Source organism: Pleurodeles waltl, chromosome 12 (genome assembly GCF_031143425.1).
Source record: "Pleurodeles waltl isolate 20211129_DDA chromosome 12, aPleWal1.hap1.20221129, whole genome shotgun sequence".
In the NCBI taxonomy this organism is placed as follows: Eukaryota; Metazoa; Chordata; class Amphibia; order Caudata; family Salamandridae; genus Pleurodeles; species Pleurodeles waltl.
Window position 1 is genome coordinate 152,905,306 of NC_090451.1, and position 21,884 is coordinate 152,927,189.

General features: G+C 42.6%; 1 protein-coding gene across 1 annotated transcript in view; it reads left to right on the forward strand.

The window, feature by feature from the left end:
* PLCG2 (phospholipase C gamma 2) overlaps positions 1–21,884 on the forward strand; it is a 414,427-nt gene that overhangs the window by 126,560 nt on the left and 265,983 nt on the right. Inside the window, exons 3-4 of the mRNA XM_069216644.1 lie at positions 6,294–6,437; positions 21,729–21,822. Of these exons, the coding sequence (XP_069072745.1) occupies positions 6,294–6,437; positions 21,729–21,822 (238 nt within the window). The remainder of the gene's footprint in view (positions 1–6,293; positions 6,438–21,728; positions 21,823–21,884) is intronic.

Genomic DNA, 21,884 nt, shown 5'->3' on the forward strand with positions numbered 1-21,884 from the left:
GGAACGGGACCAATAGAGTGTCTATCACAGTACAGTGGCCCTTATTCAGTTACGTTCCTCCTTATGATGTGTTTTTCTCGCTCTAGAAGCATAGCTGCTTTACAGTTTATCTGATTGGTTGACTTGTATTTTCCACTGCTAACATGAGAGTACAATTTTTTATTTGTCCTTTAGCACCCCCTGGGAGTGCAATTACTTTCCACAGTTTCTCCTCTCTCCCCAATTTTCTGTATTTATGCGAGACCCCAGAGGCTACACACCGCTACTAGGCTACTCGCATATTGCAACCTCCTCCCATGTTATGTCATTTTTAATAATATTTTTTTAAAAACTTTTTATGAAGACCAACCAGCAGTGCACTCCTGCCGAACTGCTTGCATTTCGTAAACACCGTTACCATCCATCCCCAGGGAAGTTCTTTGTTTCATGTTTTCAAGAATGTTTTTTTTTAGGACTCGGTCTCCTCACAACCTCAGCTGCCTGTTAACTGCAGACAGCTTTAGCTGGTTGTTGGGAAAAACCTATTATCAGTATACATAGAGTGATCACTGGGTGGCATTCTTGTCTGTCTTAGTTAGCCCCAACACTGGTTCATAGCTGCTTTTCCATTTGTATGATTGCTTCCAATTGGTTGGTTTGTATTCAGCTTTATTTATTTATGTTTTTTAAAACAGACTATATTACATGGCCTGGCAGCTGCACAGTGCTTTTGAGACCCACACATTTTGCAACCCAAATTTCTTACTCCCTGTATTATTTCAGCAATTAAAAGAAAAAAAAAAATATATATATATATATTTTTTCGAGGGCCCGGAAGCAGAACACTGCAAACAAGCCACTCTCATTTTGTAGGCTTTCACATTACACCTGTTATTTGTATTTTGTTTAACTTTTTACTAGGGCACAGTAGTTGCACACTGCTACAGTGCAGTTTACATTTTGCAACACCTCTTGCAACACCTCTTTCTGCCTCGTTCTTCATTGTTATTTCTGTGTACCATTTTTTTATGGTGTCCTGGCAGCTGCAGCCTGCTACGAGAACACTTGCTAAATTGCATTGTGCGTTTTTTGTGTTGTAAAAAGGCCATTGGCCAACTGAAAAGCTAATTTAAAGTGAACAAAGCATAATCTGAAAACGCCACTAATTCGTCAGTTTGCATGTGCATGCATACATATGCACAGCAGGAGCGGCTCACGATGCTATGTAGGGGTGGAGCGTTGTGCAGGGGGATTCTTTTTTTTTTTAAAACACACATACCTGCATTGTCGCCGCTGCTGCCACCACCACCTGCGGCCTATCCTGATGCTGCTCAGAGCAGCGTTAGGATTGGCTGGGAGCACCCAGCCAGGGTGCTGCCAGGCAGACTGGGAGCCTGTGCCTGCTCTCTCCAGACCGGCAACACAGTGCCGAGATGGCCAGCCAAACATACATGTGCAATGCCTCAGTGCTCGTCACAGCCTGTGGCCCCACCCCTTTTGCTACAAAACAATAATAAACATAGGTTGTGTAGAAAAACGTTTGCAGCTGCTGGTGGGGGAAGGGCAACGCTCCTCTACCCAGCGGAGGAGCAGCGCCTGATGCACAGCCTTCCAAGATGACCACGGCAGATCTATTTACGCGCATACCAACAATTATAGAATTAGTTTTCTGAAATCTTTATAAAAAACATTCTAAGATGGCTGCTCTACATGTACATGCATGCACAGTTACCATCTCGGGATGTTTTGTCTCATGCATTCAGTTAATAATTCCATGGTACCTATAGGTCCTGCATGTGCACAGCCTCTTGGCTTTGACAATGCTTGTTAGTCTAGTTTATATTTTAGTATATTGAGAACTGTGAAATCCGACATATAAACTCTTAAAACATAAACTTGCTTTTGAACAAAAACCTGAACATGCAAAAATGTAAACTGGGTTGGGTCATAAGGCAAAGCACATCTGCTGTTGCTTCTTTCTTTTTAAGCCACTCAAATAAACAGCTGCCAACATAATTCCTTGTGGGTCACTGAATTGCACCTTACCATCTTGTGCAGGTGTGGCGTACAGATGTGAAACCTGTGTGGACTCATTTGTGCCCAGTGTTCTGCTAAAACCTTTGTGGGCAGCAGCTGTCTGCTGCCTCCACAATGCCCGTCAGAGGATGACGGATTGCAACAAATGGCCTCTAATGTGTAAACCAAATAGCAAATTGTTGTTGATTTTTAATTCTGGTAGATTGTCAGAAGTATTAATGCCAGTAGATTGCTGGGAACAGTCAAAGGCACCATGGTACAGAAAGGTATTAGTTTGAGTAGAAGCGAGAAAATGATTTTGTTGTGTGCTATTATAGAGATTTAAATGGGCTGATCAGCAAGACAAAGCTAGGAGCTGCTAATATATCTTCAGCCTAGTTACCTAGAGCAATTAGCACAGTTTTGAAGTGCAGAGATGTGACATTCAATAGCGTGCATTAATGCCCCTGCCCAATAAATCAGAGGGCACGTGCCCCACAGCCATGACTCCCCTTGCATAACTGGGTGGTTCTAAACACAGCGTTTGGCTCGGAGAAGGTGTCTTACATATTTTAAAGACACTTGAGCACCATCACAAAGATAAGTGCCCAGGCAAAAGGACAGTTTGTTATTGGGTAGTTCCATCCTTCTCAGTAAGATCACATTTTAGGCTGCTTGTTGCTATATGGTGCTCTTTTGTGGCTTATTGTGATGACACTGTAAGATAGCTGTTTATAGAGACCTTAATGTACAATCAGCATTGCCTACAATAGCTTGCAAGTAAAACACTTTCCCTACTGTTGCCAATATTGGAGCCGGATTGGTGTATATAAGCCCTCCAAAGCTAAGCACTTTCCTTGTTTATGTTTACATTGGAATAAGAATATTAGATTTCACCCCTGCGAAGGCCCACACTTTCTCTGATTTTGTGTATTTGTGAGGAGAATTACTGAATCTAACACCTCCAAAGTCCAGTAGTCCCCTACTTTTGTTAAAATTTGAGTGGTACTATTAAACCTAACTCCTCCAAAGCTGTTGCCTATGTTGGAGTGTGAATAGTAAATCTACCCCTCCACCCCCAAAAGTCCAGCATGGAAATATACTTTTACTACTGTTGCTTATAATGCATTGGAAATGATAAAAGTTAACCCTTGAAGTTCAGCGTATTATGTTGGAGTGTGAGTAGTAAATCTAATCCGCCTCCCAAAAAACCCAAATCTTTTTCTTCAGTTGCTTAGATTAAAGTAAGATAGTAAATGTAAACCCTCCAAAGTCCAATACTTTGCCTAGTTTTGCTTATATTGGATTCACAATAGAAAATCTGTCTCCTTCAAAGTCCAACACTCAGGGTCTGATTACCAGTTTGGCAGTTGGAAAAACCCGACCTCCAAACTCCTGATGAGGAGACCGCCATGGTGTTATCAGTCTCCCCACCAGCCCTATTAGGAGTTTTCCACTAGTCAGCCCAGTGAAAAACGTGCAGCGCCATTGGACTCGGGTCCAGTACCATCGCAAAGGGGGCCCTCCCTTGCACCGTCAGAATGCTTACTGTCTGCTAAGCAGACAGTTCTCATTTCAACAGTGCTGGGGTTGGGGGCTCCTCCACTGCCCACAACAGTGTTGTGGGCAGTGCAGGGGCCTCCCTGTGGCCCGCAGCACTTGTTCTCTGCCAGCTTTTTCATGGTGGTTTGACCACCGTAAAAGACTGGTGGTGAACATGGTTATAATCAGCATGGCAGCACTGACTTCAGTGCCACCGTGGCTGATCACAACCATGACCGCCATCACCCCATCAGGATCAAAGATCCTGTTGGAGATGGAGGTCTTTTGGCGGTCCAACCACCAGGGTCGTAATGTGGCGGTCAGACCGCCACCACAAGTCTGGCAGTCTTTGGACCGCCAGACTCGTAATAGGGCCCTTACTCTGGTGTTGTTAATTTTGGATTGTTATTTGTTTTCCAATTGTTTTTAATTTAAATTACATTTTTGTTGCTTTTTTATTAATTTGATTTTTTAGCTATGTTTGAAATATGTTTTTGCTGTACACAAACATATGTTTGTTTAAATTATTGTTAATATTATTAATATCATTTTTTAAAATAGTTTTTAGTTTTGAAAGCATATATGTGTGTGTGTGTGTGTGTGTGTGTGTATATATATATATATACATATATATATATATATATATATATAGAGAGAGAGAGAGAGAGAGAGAGAGAGTTTTTTTTTGTGTGTATCTTTCTTACTACTGACAAGAAAGAAAAAGCCAGTAACCAGGCGATGTAGTAGTCACCATTCATTTATTTAGACTTGGCTAACACGTTTCAACCCTTATGGTCTTCCTCATAGCTAGTCTCATATTAAAGTGCCACATCACCCTTAAAAAATATATTGAGCAGTTTCATAAACATGGAGGAAAGTCAATAGTATTTTTTATTTATATTGTTTACTTGGTAAACAAATCAAATCACCCACCAAAACCTTCATGACATTTACAAAATTGTAAATAAACAAGTATTAACATTAATTAATATTATGTACTAAATATAGATACATTTCGGCAAAATAACTAATATATTTGTTCTCAAATCACATTTGATGGAAGTCATTTTTGTAATATATATGTGCGCCACTGTCCAGTGGCAAAAAGAGTTAAACGCCCCTACTATCAAATGAGCTTCCAACCTTATGTCTAATCCTTGTAAAGGAAAAAAGAGTACAAAAGAATAGAGAGTAAAGACCAAAAATATATATATGTAAATAAGACAATTTTACTCTTATTTCTCAAACTTCAGCCCAAAACATCTAATCTTTATTTCTCATCCCACATGTACAAAAAGCTCTTCATCCTGGTTAAGTCCAGCCGGATGTCTACTGTTCAGTCTTATAATGTATTCGGATTCCATATTCCTAAGAATGGATTCCCTGTCTCCTCCTCTCTGTGTCAGCATCACCCTGTCAGTCCCAAAGAAAGACATACCATCAATGTTTCCATTATGGACCTGTCTACAATTATGTGCCACAGGATCATTCACAACATTGTTCCTGATGACACGCCAGTGTTCCAAAATATACTTTTTTTACAGGGAAGGTAGTACTGCCCATGTACATTAGTCCACATGGGCAAGTTATGCCATAAACAACAAAATCAGAATTGCAGTTGAGAAACATTTTTATCTTCACTTCTCTGCCTGTAGGTAAGCTAAAGGTCTTCTGATTAGTGCTGTGTGCAAAGGCCTTACACTTTGTGCATCTATAAATCCCTGCTGTCCCGTGAACAGGGTCAGCTCTGTTCTGTAGACAGTTGTGCCCTGATGACTTTGAATGATTCTGTAACATATTGTTTTAAAAATAAGTTGATGCTCTATTGCAATATTGAAAATGTCACTACCCCCGAATATTCAATGGAAAGACCACTAAAGTCACGGGCTCCCAAAGACCACCAATATTGGTGGTCTGAAGACCGCCGTATTTGGAGTCACCCAAGGATTTCCGCCCATTTAAGGGCAGAAATCCGACACCTTCGGACTGACAGTGAGAGGTATTTCCACTGTCAGCACCGCCACGCCAAAAGGACTCCGCCCGTCATATTACGAGACGGCTGTGCGTGTGTGAATGTATGTGTGCGTGGAGGGTGTATATGCCTGGATGGAAGAGGGGGGGTGTCAGGGTGCGAGTGAGTAGGTGTGTGTATTGGAAGGCATGCGAGTAGGCATGTTTGCATGGGTGCATGCGAGTGAGTGGGGGTGTATGTCAGGGAGTGCGTTGATGATTTTGAATGCATGTATGAAGATATGTGGATCGGTGGGGGTGTTTTTATGTCAGTGTGTGAGCGAGTGGGGGTGTTTGTATGCATGTGATCGGTGGGGGTGTTTGTATGTATGAGTGCGATCGGGTGGGGTGTGTGTTTGCAAGTGTGTGGCAAGTGTGTGGATGGGTGGGGGTGTGTTTGCAAGTGTGCAGTAGGGTTGGGGGTGTGTTTGCAAGGGTGCGGTCGGGTGGGGTGTGTGTTTGCAAGTGTGCAGTCGGGTGGGGGGTTGTGTTAGCAAGTGTGCAGTCGGGTGGGGGGGTGTTTGCAAGTGTGTGGATGTGCGGGGGTGCGACCGCCCGAAAAGCCTGGCGGTGTGCCGACTTGTAATACCACTGGCGGTCTTAAGGCTGCCACCAAGCCGGTCTTCAGACCGCCACACTCATAATGAGGGCCTAAATGTGTATTTGTAACTTGCATCTTGAATTTTTAATGTTATCTTGTATAATAGCAAATTTTATGTTGATTTTTGCATCACCTTCTCTTTCAGTGGATATGGTGGAAATCAAGGAAGTTCGTCCGGGAAAAAATTGTAAGGACTTTGAACGTGGGAAAGCAGCAAGACTGAAAGAGGAATGCTGTTTCACCATCTTCTATGGATCTCAGTTTGTGCTGAACACTTTAAGTTTAGAAGGTACAGTTTTGCAGTTGATAATTTCTCTTATACTCATTACTGTGTTCCGGACTGCAGTATGGTACCTTAGGTATCGTTAATATAGTGTACTAACAATCCAAAGGCTTTATGGAGCCTCTAAGGAATGATGTTGATGTATATTGCCTAAATTATCTTTCAAATAGTGTACTAATAATCCAAAGGCTTTCTAGATCTTCTAAGAAATGATGTTGACATCTGGTGGAATTAGTGTGACCAGCAGTGGCAGCAGAGACATGGCATGATGAGTTTATGAAAATAAAGTAAATTATGTAATTTTCTAACAAAAGAGCAAACAGTTGTAGAGAGTAGGGTGAGCACTGAAACTGGGTATCCTCCAAGCCTTCTGGATCTGTGGTTTTAACAATAAGTCCAAATTACTAGACTGTAAAGATCATATTGGAGACTGTTAGGCCTGGCATCCTTGGCATGGTTTCCCCTGTCTTTTTGCCTCTGCTTTTATTTTTAACTGTGTGCTGGACTTTGCTTTTGCTGGTTTTTGGTACTCTGGGCACTCCTGACCAGTGCTAAAGTGCAAGTGCTCCCTGTGTAAATTGTGATGATGATTGGTTATCCCTGATTGGCATATTTGATTTTCTAGTAAGTCCCTAGTAAAGTGCACTAGAGGTGCCCAGTGCCTGTAAATCAAATGGTGCTAGTGGGCCTGCAGTACTGATTGTGCCACCCACATGAGTAGCCCTGTAAAACATGTGTCAGACCCGCCACTGCATTGTCTGTGTGTGTAGTTTTGCACTGCCAATTTAACCTGGCCTTGTTCCCACTTGCGTGGCTTAAAACTTCCCTTTTACTACATGTAAGTCACCCCTAAGGCTCTAGGTAGCCCAAGGTTCAGGGTGCAGTGTATTTAAAAGGTAGGACATGTACTGGTATGTTTTACATGTCCTGATAGTAAAATACTGCCAAATTTGGTTTTCACTGTGGCAAGGCCTATCTCTCCCATAGGCAAACATGGGGGTTGCCTTTAAAATGCCTTTTAAGTGCAGTATCCCATTGGGAGCAGATAGAGATATGGACCTTGTGGTCTCTGAACACACAATTTAAAAATACATCTTTCGGTAGTATTGGTTTTTCAGGTGTTAGTTTGAAAATGCCACTTTTAGAAAGTGTGCATTTTCTTGCTTAACCATTCTGCGCCTCTGCCTGCCTGTGAAATCCACGTCTGGGTCTGTCTGACAGTTGGGCTGTTTATGAATTCCCCCTACACAGTGACACAAAGGGAGCTGAGGTGTGTCCTGCATATCCTGATGGGTCTTTCTGGGCTAGAGGGGGAGGTAGGAGTTGACACCTGCACCTGAAAGGGCCGTGCCTGTCCTCACACAATGCAGTCTCCAACCTCCTGAAGTGTGTCAGGGGCCAGGTCTGGGCAAGGCAGGATCTTGTGAACAACAGAGGCTTTCCTTTGAAGTTTGCCTACTTCAAAGGCAGAAATGAGTATAAGTAGTGGACCGAAAACCCAAGATTTTTAGAGCACTTCTGGATAGTCGCCAATTACAGAGAAGAACAACAGTGCTGCTTACAATGAAAGGATTACGTTGCAAAATCTTGAATTACAAAGAAATTAATGTTCAGTTCACTGGCCTGGTCTCCATATTTTAGAGATATGTCTTGGGGCTCCAAGATTTATGTCATACACCCATAAGTGGTCCCTTAACAGGAAAATTGTATGAGAAACGAAAGAGTCACAGTCTTCCTGCTGTTGCTGTCCATTAATCCATCATACAGCCACCTACCTTTCCTGACTCCCTCACGTTTAGTCAGTTCCTACCCCTGTTAAAAAAATATAACATGGTCTGCAGTGATCTGGCCAGCTTCTGGTCCATCACCACCCTTCTCTTTCAGGGGAAGCTCCTTTAAAACTGTGCAGCACTCCAACTTCAGCTCCATCATTCTATTGCTTGACTTCTTCAACCTGGCATCTGTCCCCTGTTCAGCGCAGAGGCTGTTACCATTCAGGAAAGGGATTTTGCGCTGCATACCTGGATGATGGAGGGATCTTTTTGCTTTTGCCTCTTGAATGTGCAGTGCGTTTGCTATTAGAGCCCATGAGGCTCTCTTGTCCATTGTGCCTATTAGATGCACGTGGCAGGCTCAGTTTTGGTCTGGTTCTCATCTGTACTCTCTGGCCACTTATATTTATAAAGATGGGATTTTCCAGGTCCTCTGTTATCCTAAAGTCCTTTCCAAAACCCCAGGGTCTGATCCTAGAACTCTTGTTTGCTGTGTCTTTACAGAACTTCTGTGCAAGATGTTGCATTGAATGACATCACCAGCCAGTACATCCAACACTCTTTTTTCTTCTCAGTGACATCACTAGGTGATGTCCACTGCCCAGGGGGTTTATTGGCGGTCATCAGTAACTGAATGTCCTCTACATTTCTTAAGCTTTATAAGGCCAAAACAGAATACATTATCATCTAACCATCTTCTCTAATCTTGTGTTGCTCCATGGATGTCCTGTCTTGACATATGAAGAAACATATTTTTTCCTCTGTTGGGTTTCTTCTGTGCTTCACTCTCACCACTGAATTTTATATCTAATGTTAGCAGGCATGTTCCACCTTCCATTTCCATATTTTTCAGTTAGAAAGATTAAACCCTTACTTTGCTCCTCTGACTTTCATACCACAACCCAAACCTGCATTGTATCCAGACTGAACAGAGGTAGTTTCATCCTGGCTAGCATTTCAGCATCCTCACTGCCACTCTATATACCGTGCTCCATTATTCAGTTTGTCTCATTTATGGACATTTTAAATTCAGTCACATTAGTTTTTTTTTTTTGCTCCCTTCACTTGTTACACTTTTACTGTTTGATTTCCTCCAGACTATGATGATGCATTGCCTACAAGGCACTTGTTGAGGACCAATTACTCACACGTGGCTGGTAGGCTGCAGCTCACTGATTATGTTGTCTATAGAGACAACAGTAGCAGCAAGTATATCAAGCCCCCTCCATTTCATTTGAAGGCAGGTGAAACCCTTTTGCCTTGGGTTGAAATGGAAACAAATATTTGACTCATATCTTATTGCAACTGAGAGTGAGAAATTTTCCCCAGCCTGAAAGCAAAGGCTACTCCTGCATAATCTTGGAAATGAAGGGAGAACATTTATGAGAGCATTATTGCATTGTACATTGTTAATAGGGAACGGTGTGTAGCTAATGTGACCATTTTGCAAGGGTCTGCAAGAGTGGCACAGTACAAAATGTGGAAGAGCATCCAAGTGAGACCAGAAATTATTTCACAGATTAGGCACCAGAATGGCATTATACTGAGACAAGTGGATAGTGGACAAGTAAATAGTGGTATTGCCTGAATGCAAAGCTAAGATTGGTGGACAGGCAGAGAAATAGTAGGGAAGGTACATGTGGCCAAATGTACTAACAACTCTCTTAGATGAAGGTATCTAGCAGATCTTGGGATCACCGTGAATCTCAACACCCAAAACCAGGAGTTGTTGATAAATGGAATGAGTGAAAATACAGATATTGTTCTCGAGTTTGGTGAGGTCTTTAAAGAAGAGTTAAGTCTCCCTAAGGATTTTGAACACTAGATAGTTTTAAAGAACATTGCGAAGCTGGTGGTGCTTAAAGTTAGGAGAGTACCTAATTTTATGATGCCATTCTTAAGGGAAGAACTGGACAGGTTATTGGTGTTAGGAGTTACTGAGGATATCAAGGCTTCAGAGTCGCAGGTGCCTGTGGTTTTGGTGGCCAAGGATAAGGTAAACAAAAAAGGAATGTGTATAGATTTTCAGTACCTGAAAGCATCTGAAACAATTGTCATTACTAGTGTTTAGTGGAGCTAATGCCTGCCGACCACCAGGTTTCTAGGCTCTGACTTTCTTTGTTACAAATTTGTGGGCCTAGAGGCTCATTAGAATGCTGTTTGGACTGGCATCCACAGTCTCATGTTTATGTTTTCAAAGGATTATGAAAAATGTTTTAGCTGACCTAATTGATGTGATGTTCTTCCAAGGCGATATTCTGGTCTGTAATGGGGATAAACAAAGTCATGAAAGACTTTGAGAAAAGTGTTCATCTGGCTGAAGAAAAACGGACGCCTGCTTATAAGAGAGAAATTAAAATTGAGAGTATGTGCTGTGTCGTATCATGGGCAAACCGTTTCTTGTGAGGCTATTGGCAAAGTCAGTGGTTAAAGCTCTAAATCCAGAATATGGGGCTCAAGCTAGGTCCTTTTTAGGCTTTTAAGAGCATTATTCAAAATTTGTTTAAGATTTTGCCAGTGTTGTACAACCCCTTAAGTTGTTGCTGAGGCTAGATACAAAATTTGCTTGATTATTCCAAGTTAAAGGTGATATAGGTAACACACCCACGTTGGGGCTTTTTGATGTCACAAGAAAAACCACTTTGAACACAGATGTTCATAAAAATGTAATCGGACCGGTATTAGCCAAATGTGTGGATGGAGAAGAAAGGGTGATAGCCTTTGCCTCACACTTTCTTGAGAGTGCAGAAGATAGATTCTCTGTGAAAGTGTTTGTGGGCTATAATCCCTTCAGATTCTTTCTTCAGTTTGTGGTAAAAACAGATCAAATACCTCTAGTGCAGAGAAGATGGTATTTCTTTAGTAAATCTACTGTTAGCTCAAAGGATCCACAGCTGGTAGTCTTTAAGTCAGCTAATCTTGTCCCATGTTAATTTTAAGAGTGCAGTCCTGGGCCTCTTTCTAGCCCAAATAACAAGCTACGAAGACCAACACTAGCTCATAAGAGACAAGGGCAAGCGCTCCAGCAATATCATGATCAAATAATGAATACTTCTATTCTGTCTCACCAGGATAGAAATGTAGCTAATCTGGTGTCAATAGTGTATTTGACTTAATGGGATTATTATTATTATTAATTATTATTATTATTATTATTATTATTATTATTATTATGTTGCATTTTTCTTAATAAATGCTGCTAAATTACAAATGAATTGCGTCTTTAGTAGGTCACCAGCATGGATTGGCATTTTAGTCAGGTATTTTCCATCATTACCTTTGTAAATGGATGATAAGTGGTAATGATTCTAACTTAGTTGTGATTAGTTGATGCCCTGATTTGGAAAGGTATTCTTGGGTGGTACTTACTATCAGAAGATTGTATGATTTAACATGTTCTACATATAGAACACAACAATCTACATTGGCATCTAGTTTGTATGATTTATTATATTTAAATATCTCTGAAATAATAGTTTTTGTTTATTGCTTACAAAAGAGGTTGCTTAGCTATTAAAAAGAGAATAAAGGGGCCAGGGTAATGGTCTACTCTGCCTTGCGGCCTGTTCTCACTAAAATAAACTAAAAGAGATAACATTAACTCTCTCTGTAGCTTTTAGACTTTGATCAGTACCCTTATAACCTCATCTCTCAAATTAGCTTTTTGTATAGTGACTTGGATTGGAGGAAAGACCATGTTACCTGACCAAAATACCTTTAGGCATCTAAAGTGACAAGTGCTGCCAATTTGCTTTCATATGCCCTATCAAGTTACACGAGCTACCAGCCTGGTGTTGTCATTCAACATTATCCCTTTCATGAATTCAATCTGTTCTCTAGAAAAGATGTGAGGGACTAACAAGAGTATTCTATAGGAATTTTCAAATACTTTTTACACTCAGCTTCGGCTTTATTTTCTTTAGGAAGTAAGAGTTTGTTTTAGAGTTTAGCAGAGGGATTACCCTGTCATAAATGTGACAGATATCCCATCATGTTTGTGATGTAATATCCTTCCGCCAAACTCTAAAAAGTACCTAAGACAGTAGCTGCCTCAGTATATGAGCCTGAAGCCACTCCGCTGAATGAGAAAGGGGAGAAAAGACCCATGAAGTCAGGGGCAAGAATCTTTTCACAGTCTTAAAAAATGCATTTGGAAAGTGACCAGACGTGGATCTTTACCTCGGGGAAGAACAACTCTATCACTTAAGATACTTTATATACAGTGATGCCCTCATTTAAGGATGTATTCTGTTGTTCATAAAGCGTACGGAGGTGAAGGCAAGCTAGGTGTTGATTAATGTGCCTACTGTCACAAGTTTGTTCTGATGATTACAGTTGTTCAAAGAAGTTTCAAATTGTTTTGAGAATAACCTTTTTGTCTGTTAAAATAGTCCCTTAGATAATTTCCTGGTTGTGTTTATGTTTATGTCAGACATTTTAGCCTTGAAATGATTTCTAAGTATTTCACTTCCTCTTAGTCCCACAAAAGCACCGGCCTTTTGAAGATCTACCAATTGTTTAGCATCCCTACTAGTGAAATTAGCGTATTTGTACTTCTTTTTAGCTTGAGTTTGTTGAAGGCAGTCGTGCTATCACCCTCTCAGAATACCCCTGGAGTCTTTTAATTAATTTTTCAATGTCAATAAAGTGTTTTTCTTTTCCTATTGGAGTCTGTTGCCATACCTGTGATTGTGTTGCTTAGGAAAGGCTTCATGATGTTCTGCAGTCTTACTGGATGTGGTTCTGGAAGGCTATTTTCTTTACATAAGGTTGCATTCATTTATTGTTTTTTCAATGATTTATTGACCTTGAAGTATCTCCATATTAAACCTTTCTCCATATAAAAATGTCATTTTAGTTACTTTGCTACCCATTTGAATATCAAGACTTACAGATGCACAGGTTTGATGGCAGGTGCAGTGATAGAACTTGTGTTATATCTTATTAGGAAAAATTTAAGGCAGGAATGAGAAAAATGTGAAATCCCTTTGTGTGGAGTTCAAGAGTCTCACTGTAAGAGCCAAGTGGTCACATAGAAAGTGCAAAACAAATCAGGAATTTCTGTGGTCTTATTTTGCACTAGCGCTTCTGTTAGGTGACTGTTAGAAGAGTTCTTCACAAGCAGGAATGCACAACAACGTCCAGTCTTTGTGCCCTTTCACCAGGCAGAAGCAGCAACTGTAGGATGGCTCCACAAAGCACAGTCTCAGGCAGGGCAGCTCTTCTTCCTCAGCTCTTCTCCTGGCAGAGGTTCCACTTGATTTCCAGAAGTGACTAAAGTTTGTGGTTTTGGGTGCCCTTCTTATATCCATTTTGCCTTTTGAAGTAGGCTTCCTTCAAAGAAAAGTCTCTTGTTTGTGAAAATCATGCCTTGCCCAGGCCAGGCCCCAGACACATACCAGAGGGTTGGAAACTGCATTGTGTGAGGGAGGCACAGCACTTTCAGGTGTGAGTGACCACTCCTCCCCTCCCTCCCAGCACATATGGCTCATCAGGATATGCCAACCAAAGACGTCAGGTTACCCCCTATGCAAGCAAGGACCCTCCCTCTAGTCAGGGCAAAAGAGAATCACCCTCAGCTAACCCGTGCTTACCCCCTTGGTAGCTTGGCATGAGCAGGCAGGCTTAACTTCAGAGTGCTAGGTGTAAAGTATTTGTATCAACAAACACAGTAACTTAATGAAAACACTACAAAATAACAAAACACAGGTTTAGAAAAATAGCAAATATTTATCTAAACAAAACAAGACCAAAAGGACAAACATCCACCATACACAAATCAAGTTATTAATTAAAAAGCAGAAAGAGTCTTAAATCCTTTGGTAAACAGATAAAACACTGTTAACATTGAAAAGTACCTGGGTCACGTTAAAATAACATGCACGGGCGAGTGTGCGCTGAAAAAAGGTAAGCAGTGCACCGATTTCTCACCCACAAGTGAGCTTGTGTCGTTTTTCCTCCCCACAGGGGAGCAATGCGGCGAACTGGGCAGCGCTCAGTTCCGGGCAGTCGTTGCATTGTTTTTCCACGGCCAGCAAGGTTTGCGTCAAAAATCCTGCTGCACGGTGACAGCAAAACCGCTCTGTGTGAGTTGCGATGATACCAGCCTTCGTCAGCAATTCGGCACGTTGTTTCTCCAGCCTCGTGAGTCGATCTCCCAGCCATGGAGAGGGCGGCACCTTGTTTCTTCAGCCGCTTTCGAAGGTTGCGTCGGAAATTTCCCTGCCCAGCGGTCTGTGCGTGGAGTTTCAGGATTGGTCTGCCAGCTACACCTGTCAAGGCCCCAGAAACTGGATAGGGCGTCACTTGGCAGGGCAGGAGTCTCAGCAAAGAGTCCTGGTGCTGGCAGGGGAAGTCTTTGATGGACCTGAGACTTCAACAACAGGAGGCAAGCTCAGGACAAGCCCTTGAAGAGTTCTTCACAAGCAGGAATGCACAACAACGTCCAGTCTTTGTGCCCTTTCACCAGGCAGAAGCAGCAACTGTAGGATGGCTCCACAAAGCACAGTCTCAGGCAGGGCAGCTCTTCTTCCTCAGCTCTTCTCCTGGCAGAGGTTCCACTTGATTTCCAGAAGTGACTAAAGTTTGTGGTTTTGGGTGCCCTTCTTATATCCATTTTGCCTTTTGAAGTAGGCTTCCTTCAAAGAAAAGTCTCTTGTTTGTGAAACTCATGCCTTGCCCAGGCCATGCCCCAGACACATACCAGAGGGTTGGAAACTGCATTGTGTGAGGGCAGGCACAGCACTTTCAGGTGTGAGTGACCACTCCTCCCCTCCCTCCCAGCACATATGGCTCATCAGGATATGCAGGCTACACCCCAGCTCCGTTTCGTCACTGTCTAGAGAAAGGTGCAAACAGCCCAACTGCAAACTGACCCAGATAGGGAATCCACAAACAGGCAGAGTCGCAGATGGTTTAAGCAAGAAAATGCTCACTTTTTAAAAGTGTGATTTTCAAACACACAATCTTAAAATCAACTTTACTAAAATATGTATCATTAAATTGTGAACTCAGAGACCCCAAACTCCAAGTATATCCGCTCCCAAAGGGAATCTGCACTTTAATCATATTTACAGACAGCCCCAATGTTAGCTTATGAGAGGGGCAGGCCTTGCAACAGTGAAAAACAATTTTAACAGTATTTCACTGTTAGGACATATAAAACACATTAGTATATGTCCTACCTTAAACATACACTGCACCCTGCCCATGGGGCTACCTAGGGCCTACCTTAGGGGTGTCTTAAATGTAGGAAAAGGGAAGGATTAGGCCTGGCAAGTGGGTACACTTGCCAAGTCCAATTAACAATTTAAAACTGCACCCACAGACAGTGCAGTGGCAGGTCTGAGACATGATTACAGGGCTACATATGTGAGTAGCACAACCAGTGCTGCAGGCCCACTAGTTGCATTTGGTTTACAGGCCCTGGGCACCTCTAGTGCACTGTACTAGGGACATAGCAGTAAATCAAATATGCCAATCATGAATGAACCAATTACATACACATTTTGTGTGCTGTCAACACAGCTGACCCCCCCACCAGAAGCATTAACTTGATTAACATTTTGATCCACAGGCAGACTTGGCTCCATGTCCTTGGTTTCAAACCAGAAGTCCAGCAACATCTGAACAGCTTGAGGAGGAACAGCTCTTTGGGTCTCAAGTTGATCAGATGCTTGAGAAAAACAAAAAAGACATGGACACAGCCAAAGCAATGGGAGATCTCTAGTCTCCATCACCCGGTGCTACTTTTTGTCGCTTCCGTGGTTGAGCCAAAGCCACCTCACCAGAGGCCTCCACCTCCTGCCATAGGCAACAACACGATTTTCCCAGGGTTACTCCAGTTATGCCTATAGGAGAAACAATTCCAAGGGTAGGGGTAGAGGTAGGGCTGGTAGGAGAGCTGCACCTGCCAAGCAGTAAATCCCTTGTCCCATAATCTTGCATCAACTGTCAGGGGATGTCTGCATGGGTTCGTTCTGCAGTGTCAATGCATCACCTCAGACCAATGGCTTCTGTCCATTGAAGAGCAGGATTACTGCCTGGAACTCACTGGGCCACCACAAAACATCCCCCCCAAACTCCCTTTCACCAGAACAACAGCGCCCGCTCAAGGAAGAAATAGATGCTCTCTTACTCAAGGAAGACATAGAGTCTCTGCTGCTTGAAGAACACACCAACGGAGTGTACTCCTTGAACTTTCAATTCCTGAAGTAAGACTGGTCACTCAGACCCATAAAGAACTCAGGCCTCTCAACAAGCACATCCTGTTGGCGCATATCGACATGGTCACACTTTGTCATCCCACTATTGCAGCAAGGTGACATCATGACTGTTCTCGACTTGAAGGATGACTATTTTTATATCCGGATTCACCCTGCACATCACCGTTACCTCAGGTTTATGGTAAGTGGACAGCACTTTCAATTCAAAGTTCTGTCCTTTGGTGTAACCACTGCCTCCAGAGTCTTTAGCAAGCACCTTTCAGTGATAGCTGTTCATCTCCAGAGGAGCGGCATCCATGTATTCTCATAACTTTGCTACTGGCTGATAAAGAGTGCCAGCAAACAGCAGTGTTTGCCTCACATGCATATAACTTTAAATCTTCTCCATGATCTAGGTTTCACCCTCAACGTAGGCAAGTCCCACCTCCAACCCTGACAAATATAGCCATTCCTGGGGACAATTCTGTACCTAGTCACTGAGAAAGATTATCCCAGCCCCGCACGGATCCAAGCCTTCCAGCTCCTGCTGCCTCTTTTTCAGCTAAATCATTGGCTAACAGTGAGAACAGTAATGAGCCTCATCGACATTATGGCCTCCTTTAACACCATCCCCCATACCCCTTTAGACATGCACCTGCTACAATAGTGTCTGGCAGCTCAATGGTCACAAGCAGAGGGTGTTGGGTAAGGATCTAGGGTTCAGCACCAATCGCTTCTGCAGTGGAGGAACTGCAACAATCTGTTGCAGGCAGGCCTTTCCTAGACCCAATCCTCATGTGACCATCACCGATGACACCACTCTCACAGACTGGGGGTGCATATACAGGATGTGACTGTTCAGGGTCTATGGACACCCTTTCAACAGACCTTCCACATAAACTATCTGGAGTTATTGACAATTCCATTGACTCTCAAGGTCTTATTCTGCCATGTACATCACAAAACAGTCCTGGTGCCCAAACCAAACAGCATGACTGCCATGTATTATCTGTAAAAATAGGGGGGCAAGCGCTCTCCCCAGCTCTCAGTGTTAGCGCTAGGCATTTGTCGTTGGGTGATCCACCATAGAGTACAACTATTAGCAGAGTACTTTTCTGGGGCGAAAAACAACTTTGCAGACCTTCTCAGCAGGATGTGGCAACAAATCCATGATTGAGAACTCCTCCCCCAAGTCTTGCTTCTGTAATTTCAACATTGGGGGTTTCCTGAAATAGATCTGTTCACAACTGCTGAAAACACCAGATGCCCAAGCTCGCCTCCAGGTTTCTACATTCCCAGTACATGGGCAATTCACTATGGATAAACTGGTCAAGGATACTTGCTTATGTTTTTCTGCTTCTCCCACTTCTTCCATATGTGATGCGGAAGCTCCAGGAGACATCCTCCCCCTCATCCTAGAGGCTCCCATGTGGGCTAGGCAGCTGTGGCTCACAACCCTACTCGAGTTGTCAATAGTCCTCATGAGAAGCTCCACTACAAGGAGGACCTTCTCACACAACGCCAGGGCACAGTCAGGCTTACCAATCCCAGGCAGCTCATTTTGATGATCTGGCTCCTTAGGTCCTAGAGTATGGTTACCTCAGTATGCCTCCTGAACGTATGTTCATCCTCAAGGAGGCTGGCTGCCCCACTATCCAAGCCTGCTATGAGGCAAATTGGAGGAGATTTGCCCACTACTACCACCCAAACATATTGATCCACTAGAGCCAACACTGCAAGACATTGTCTATTACCTGTATCACTTGCAACGTTCTGATGTCTCTTACACATCCGATTGTTTACATCTGGCTGCAGTGGCAGCATACCTACAGAACAGGGAACACTCTTCATTATTCAGTCCCCAATATTAAGGCCTTTATGAAAGGATTTAAGAAAGTTATCCCTCCCAGGTTACCTCCAGTTCAGTTATGAAATCTCAATTTAGGCTTTGCTAGGCTATGTGAGCCCCTTCATTCTTGCCCTCTACAATTTTTGTCCTGAAAGTAGCGTTTCTAGTTGTGATCATATTCTCAGGCTTGTGACTGAGATTCAAGCTCTCAAGTGTGAAGAACCCTTTTTTAAGGTTCACACTGACAGGGTAGTCTTTGGAACTAATTGAACGTTTCTGCCCAAGTTGATCTCTCTTTTCTCCCTTAACCAGAAAATGTAACTCCGTTTTTTTCCACACCTAGACTTTGTAGCAGAGAGAGCTCTCCACACACTAGATGTAAAGAGGTCCCTTGTGTACTAAATTGAAAGGACAAAATGATGTCACAAAATGAAACAGTTATTTGTTGCCTACTGCAAACCACACAGAGACAGTGCCATTTCAAAAGCAGGGCTAGTTTGCATGATAGTCACGTGCATTCAGGCCTGCTACGCCAAGGCCAAAAGCAAAAACAACAGATGATGGACAGAATGCAGAGCAAATCAAACATTCACCCCCAGGCACAGATCTGGGTTAAATCCATCCGTTTTTTGTGTGCTTGCCATGCCATTCCAGTTTGGACCCAGCCATATGCAAATCAGTCTTGACCCTGTTCCCCATGGGAACAGTCCAGCCCGAACTGCTAGGCCAAGTATTCTCTGAACCAGAAACAAGCATCCTGGGACTGGTTTCTGGGTATCACCCTTCATCAGCCGGGCTAGGTTGAATATGGTGAAATAGGCAAAAGGCAGATCCCAGCTCCTTCTAGGCTGCATTCTGTCTGTAAAACACAGCCTTCATGCCCTGTCTGGGAAATATACCAGTAGCTGTTATCTGTAAGGCAGCTACTTGGTCCACACCACTGTCGTCTACCACACACTACTGTGTGGTTGTCCTAGCATGACGACAAGATCAAGTTGGCAGGCTGTATTATGTATGCTTTTTCAATTTTCTGCAACATCCTGTGGCTAGCCACTGCTTTGGGGAGAACTGCTTGACCTTCTGTGCAGAGCAGTTATATCTACAGCTGCACATACCACAAATGGAAAGTGTTAATTACCCTGCAAGCATCTGTTCCTACCATGTACTGCTGTAAACTCATATGTGCCCACCCTCCTCCCCTGAAGCCTTTTGGTTGTTGTAGACACATTTTTTAGTTTACTTTCTTTCTTTACTACCTTTTTCTGGCATGGTCATCCTTGTGCATTTTCTTGCTCCATCTCAATCCTCACCTGCTGTGAGGGAAAACAATCTTACAATGGAGTTAATGCTTATGCGCATTACTAGTCTTAGTAACAGTAACTATACTTTGTGACTCGAAAGATTTCTTTGAAGAAAAACAAGGTGTACACGTCCCGGCCCAACACCAGATGACAGGAGTATGCAGAGCAGGTGACTCTACAGCACTACATAGCATGAACAGATGCTTACAGGGTAACTAACATTTTCCTTACAAAACTATCATCCTATTTGGTGTACATTTTCTATTAAATTCAAGGTTTTTTATTATGACAATTATGATAACATTTATGTCAGACAATATTCTGGTACCACCTTATTCTAGCATGTATAGCTTAAGGGTCCCTAACAATTTTCCCAGAAAAGAGGCTTTCTGCCACCCCTTCCTGCAAACTCACTCTCCTCATCCACCAAAGGGTGTGTTGTGGTGTTAATAGGTACAGGGTATCTATACAGATGGTGGGTGGGGCTGCCAGTGGCACCTTTTTCATCTGCCACTTTTCAAAGCCCTTGGCCTGCTTCTCTTACAATGGTTGGATAGCTTATCCCAAGCAAAATGGTAGTGAAAAGCAACATGATTGTCTACTTTTGACATGGGTGCTGGCTATTCGAGTCCATCTGCTGGGTGGAGGGAGGGTGGAGCAGGGAAAAGATAGTTGAAGTGGACTGTGTCCTTCTTCCCATTTTAGCAGATGTCTTTCCCCACACCAAACTTAGGTTCTTTATTACACTTCCTGGTGTGTGTCCTAATGTTTGAGGTGCTTGTGATCCCACCTCCCATTGGAGCCACCACACAGAGATATGCCTTGTCTCTGTGGGTGACTCTCGCTAAATAGAGAATGCTCCCTTACCCAGATGTGGTCCGTTTGAGGTCGGCAGTTGTGAGATTCATTTGTGTAATGTGTAGGCCTCAATCCCTTTTAATTTTCATTGTGTAAGATGTTTCCGTTCTTTCTAGGAATTGTTTATCTTTACATATTTATGACCAACTTGATTGGCCAATTGAAAGCTCCAACTAGGACTTTTTAATTTCCCAGGCAGTGGGACAAACAACAAGACATGTGTGCTTTCTTATTTCATTAGCATCGACTTTTACTAATACTCCTTCCCTTTTTGTCCCACTAGGCCTACAGGTGATATATTCTCCCAGAAAACTATTTCAGTTTGCTCTCTCTCCTCTTCCTACCTTATGACAAAACATTTTCTTACTCCGAATTACTTGTGCTGCATTAGCACTCAGTATGTTTTATTTCACACAGGACTATTCCTCCATAGGTAAAGCACTATCCTGACTCCTTACATAAATGAGAGAAAAATGCACCAGCCATACATCATCAATCTTGTTCTAGTCACCAAAGAGTTCTGTGACTTGAAGAAGGAGGTCAAAGGCCGAGTTCCTGTAAAAGGGCATGGAACTCTGAGGTGACTTACAACATCCTTTTAGTGTGCAGTAGAGGGTATTTTATTTCTTCTAATACAAGGTCACACAGTCACTCGTGTTAAAAATTGAGTAAATCCTTGGTGTCTTGCTTTTTCAAATTCTTTGCAGACCAGAAGAGCAAAAGCAGATTCTGTGCTATGAAATTAAACCTACGGAACAGCAGTTAGTAATGTGTGCAAACACATATCCGTTTAAAATGAATCAGGGTTAAAAAAAAATACTGTGGGCCAGATTCTGTAGAAATATGCCGAGATTTGATCATTCATGTAATGACCTATATATAGATTGCAAAAAATAAACATGTTGCCATAAACATTTCCTTTCAGCTGAGTATTTATTTGAAAGCACGTTTTTTACCTTGTTTCAGCCTCATCTATAATGTCACAATTGAACTGTAATAGCTTATTACTGTGGAGAAGCTACATCTCTTTCTAAGAGGTGACCAAAGACATAACTTGATTGTAATAAGGAGACTAACGATGGGCTTTTATAAAGGGACTGCAGTATCCCATTTATTATAATCCAAAATCCACTCTGTTTCCAGAAATAAGACTACAAAGGACATGCCAGGAGTGATCCTGCAATAGATACATACGGTCTGAGATTCTGTAAAATATGCAAACCATATATATTGTTATTTTACGGTATTGCAAAGATGTTTCTGGTACACAGGGTGTGTACATCTGTCACAGTCTCCCCTGGTCTCTTTTTCAGCTGACTCCACAGAGGATGCCGAGAGGTGGCTGTGTGGCTTACACCTTTTACGACAGGAGGTGGCCGAAGCTCCTACGTTAGCCATTATAGAAAGGTAAGTACCTGTGTGTCCATCCACCATGCAGAATTCGGTGTTAGATAACGAGGGAGCGAGTG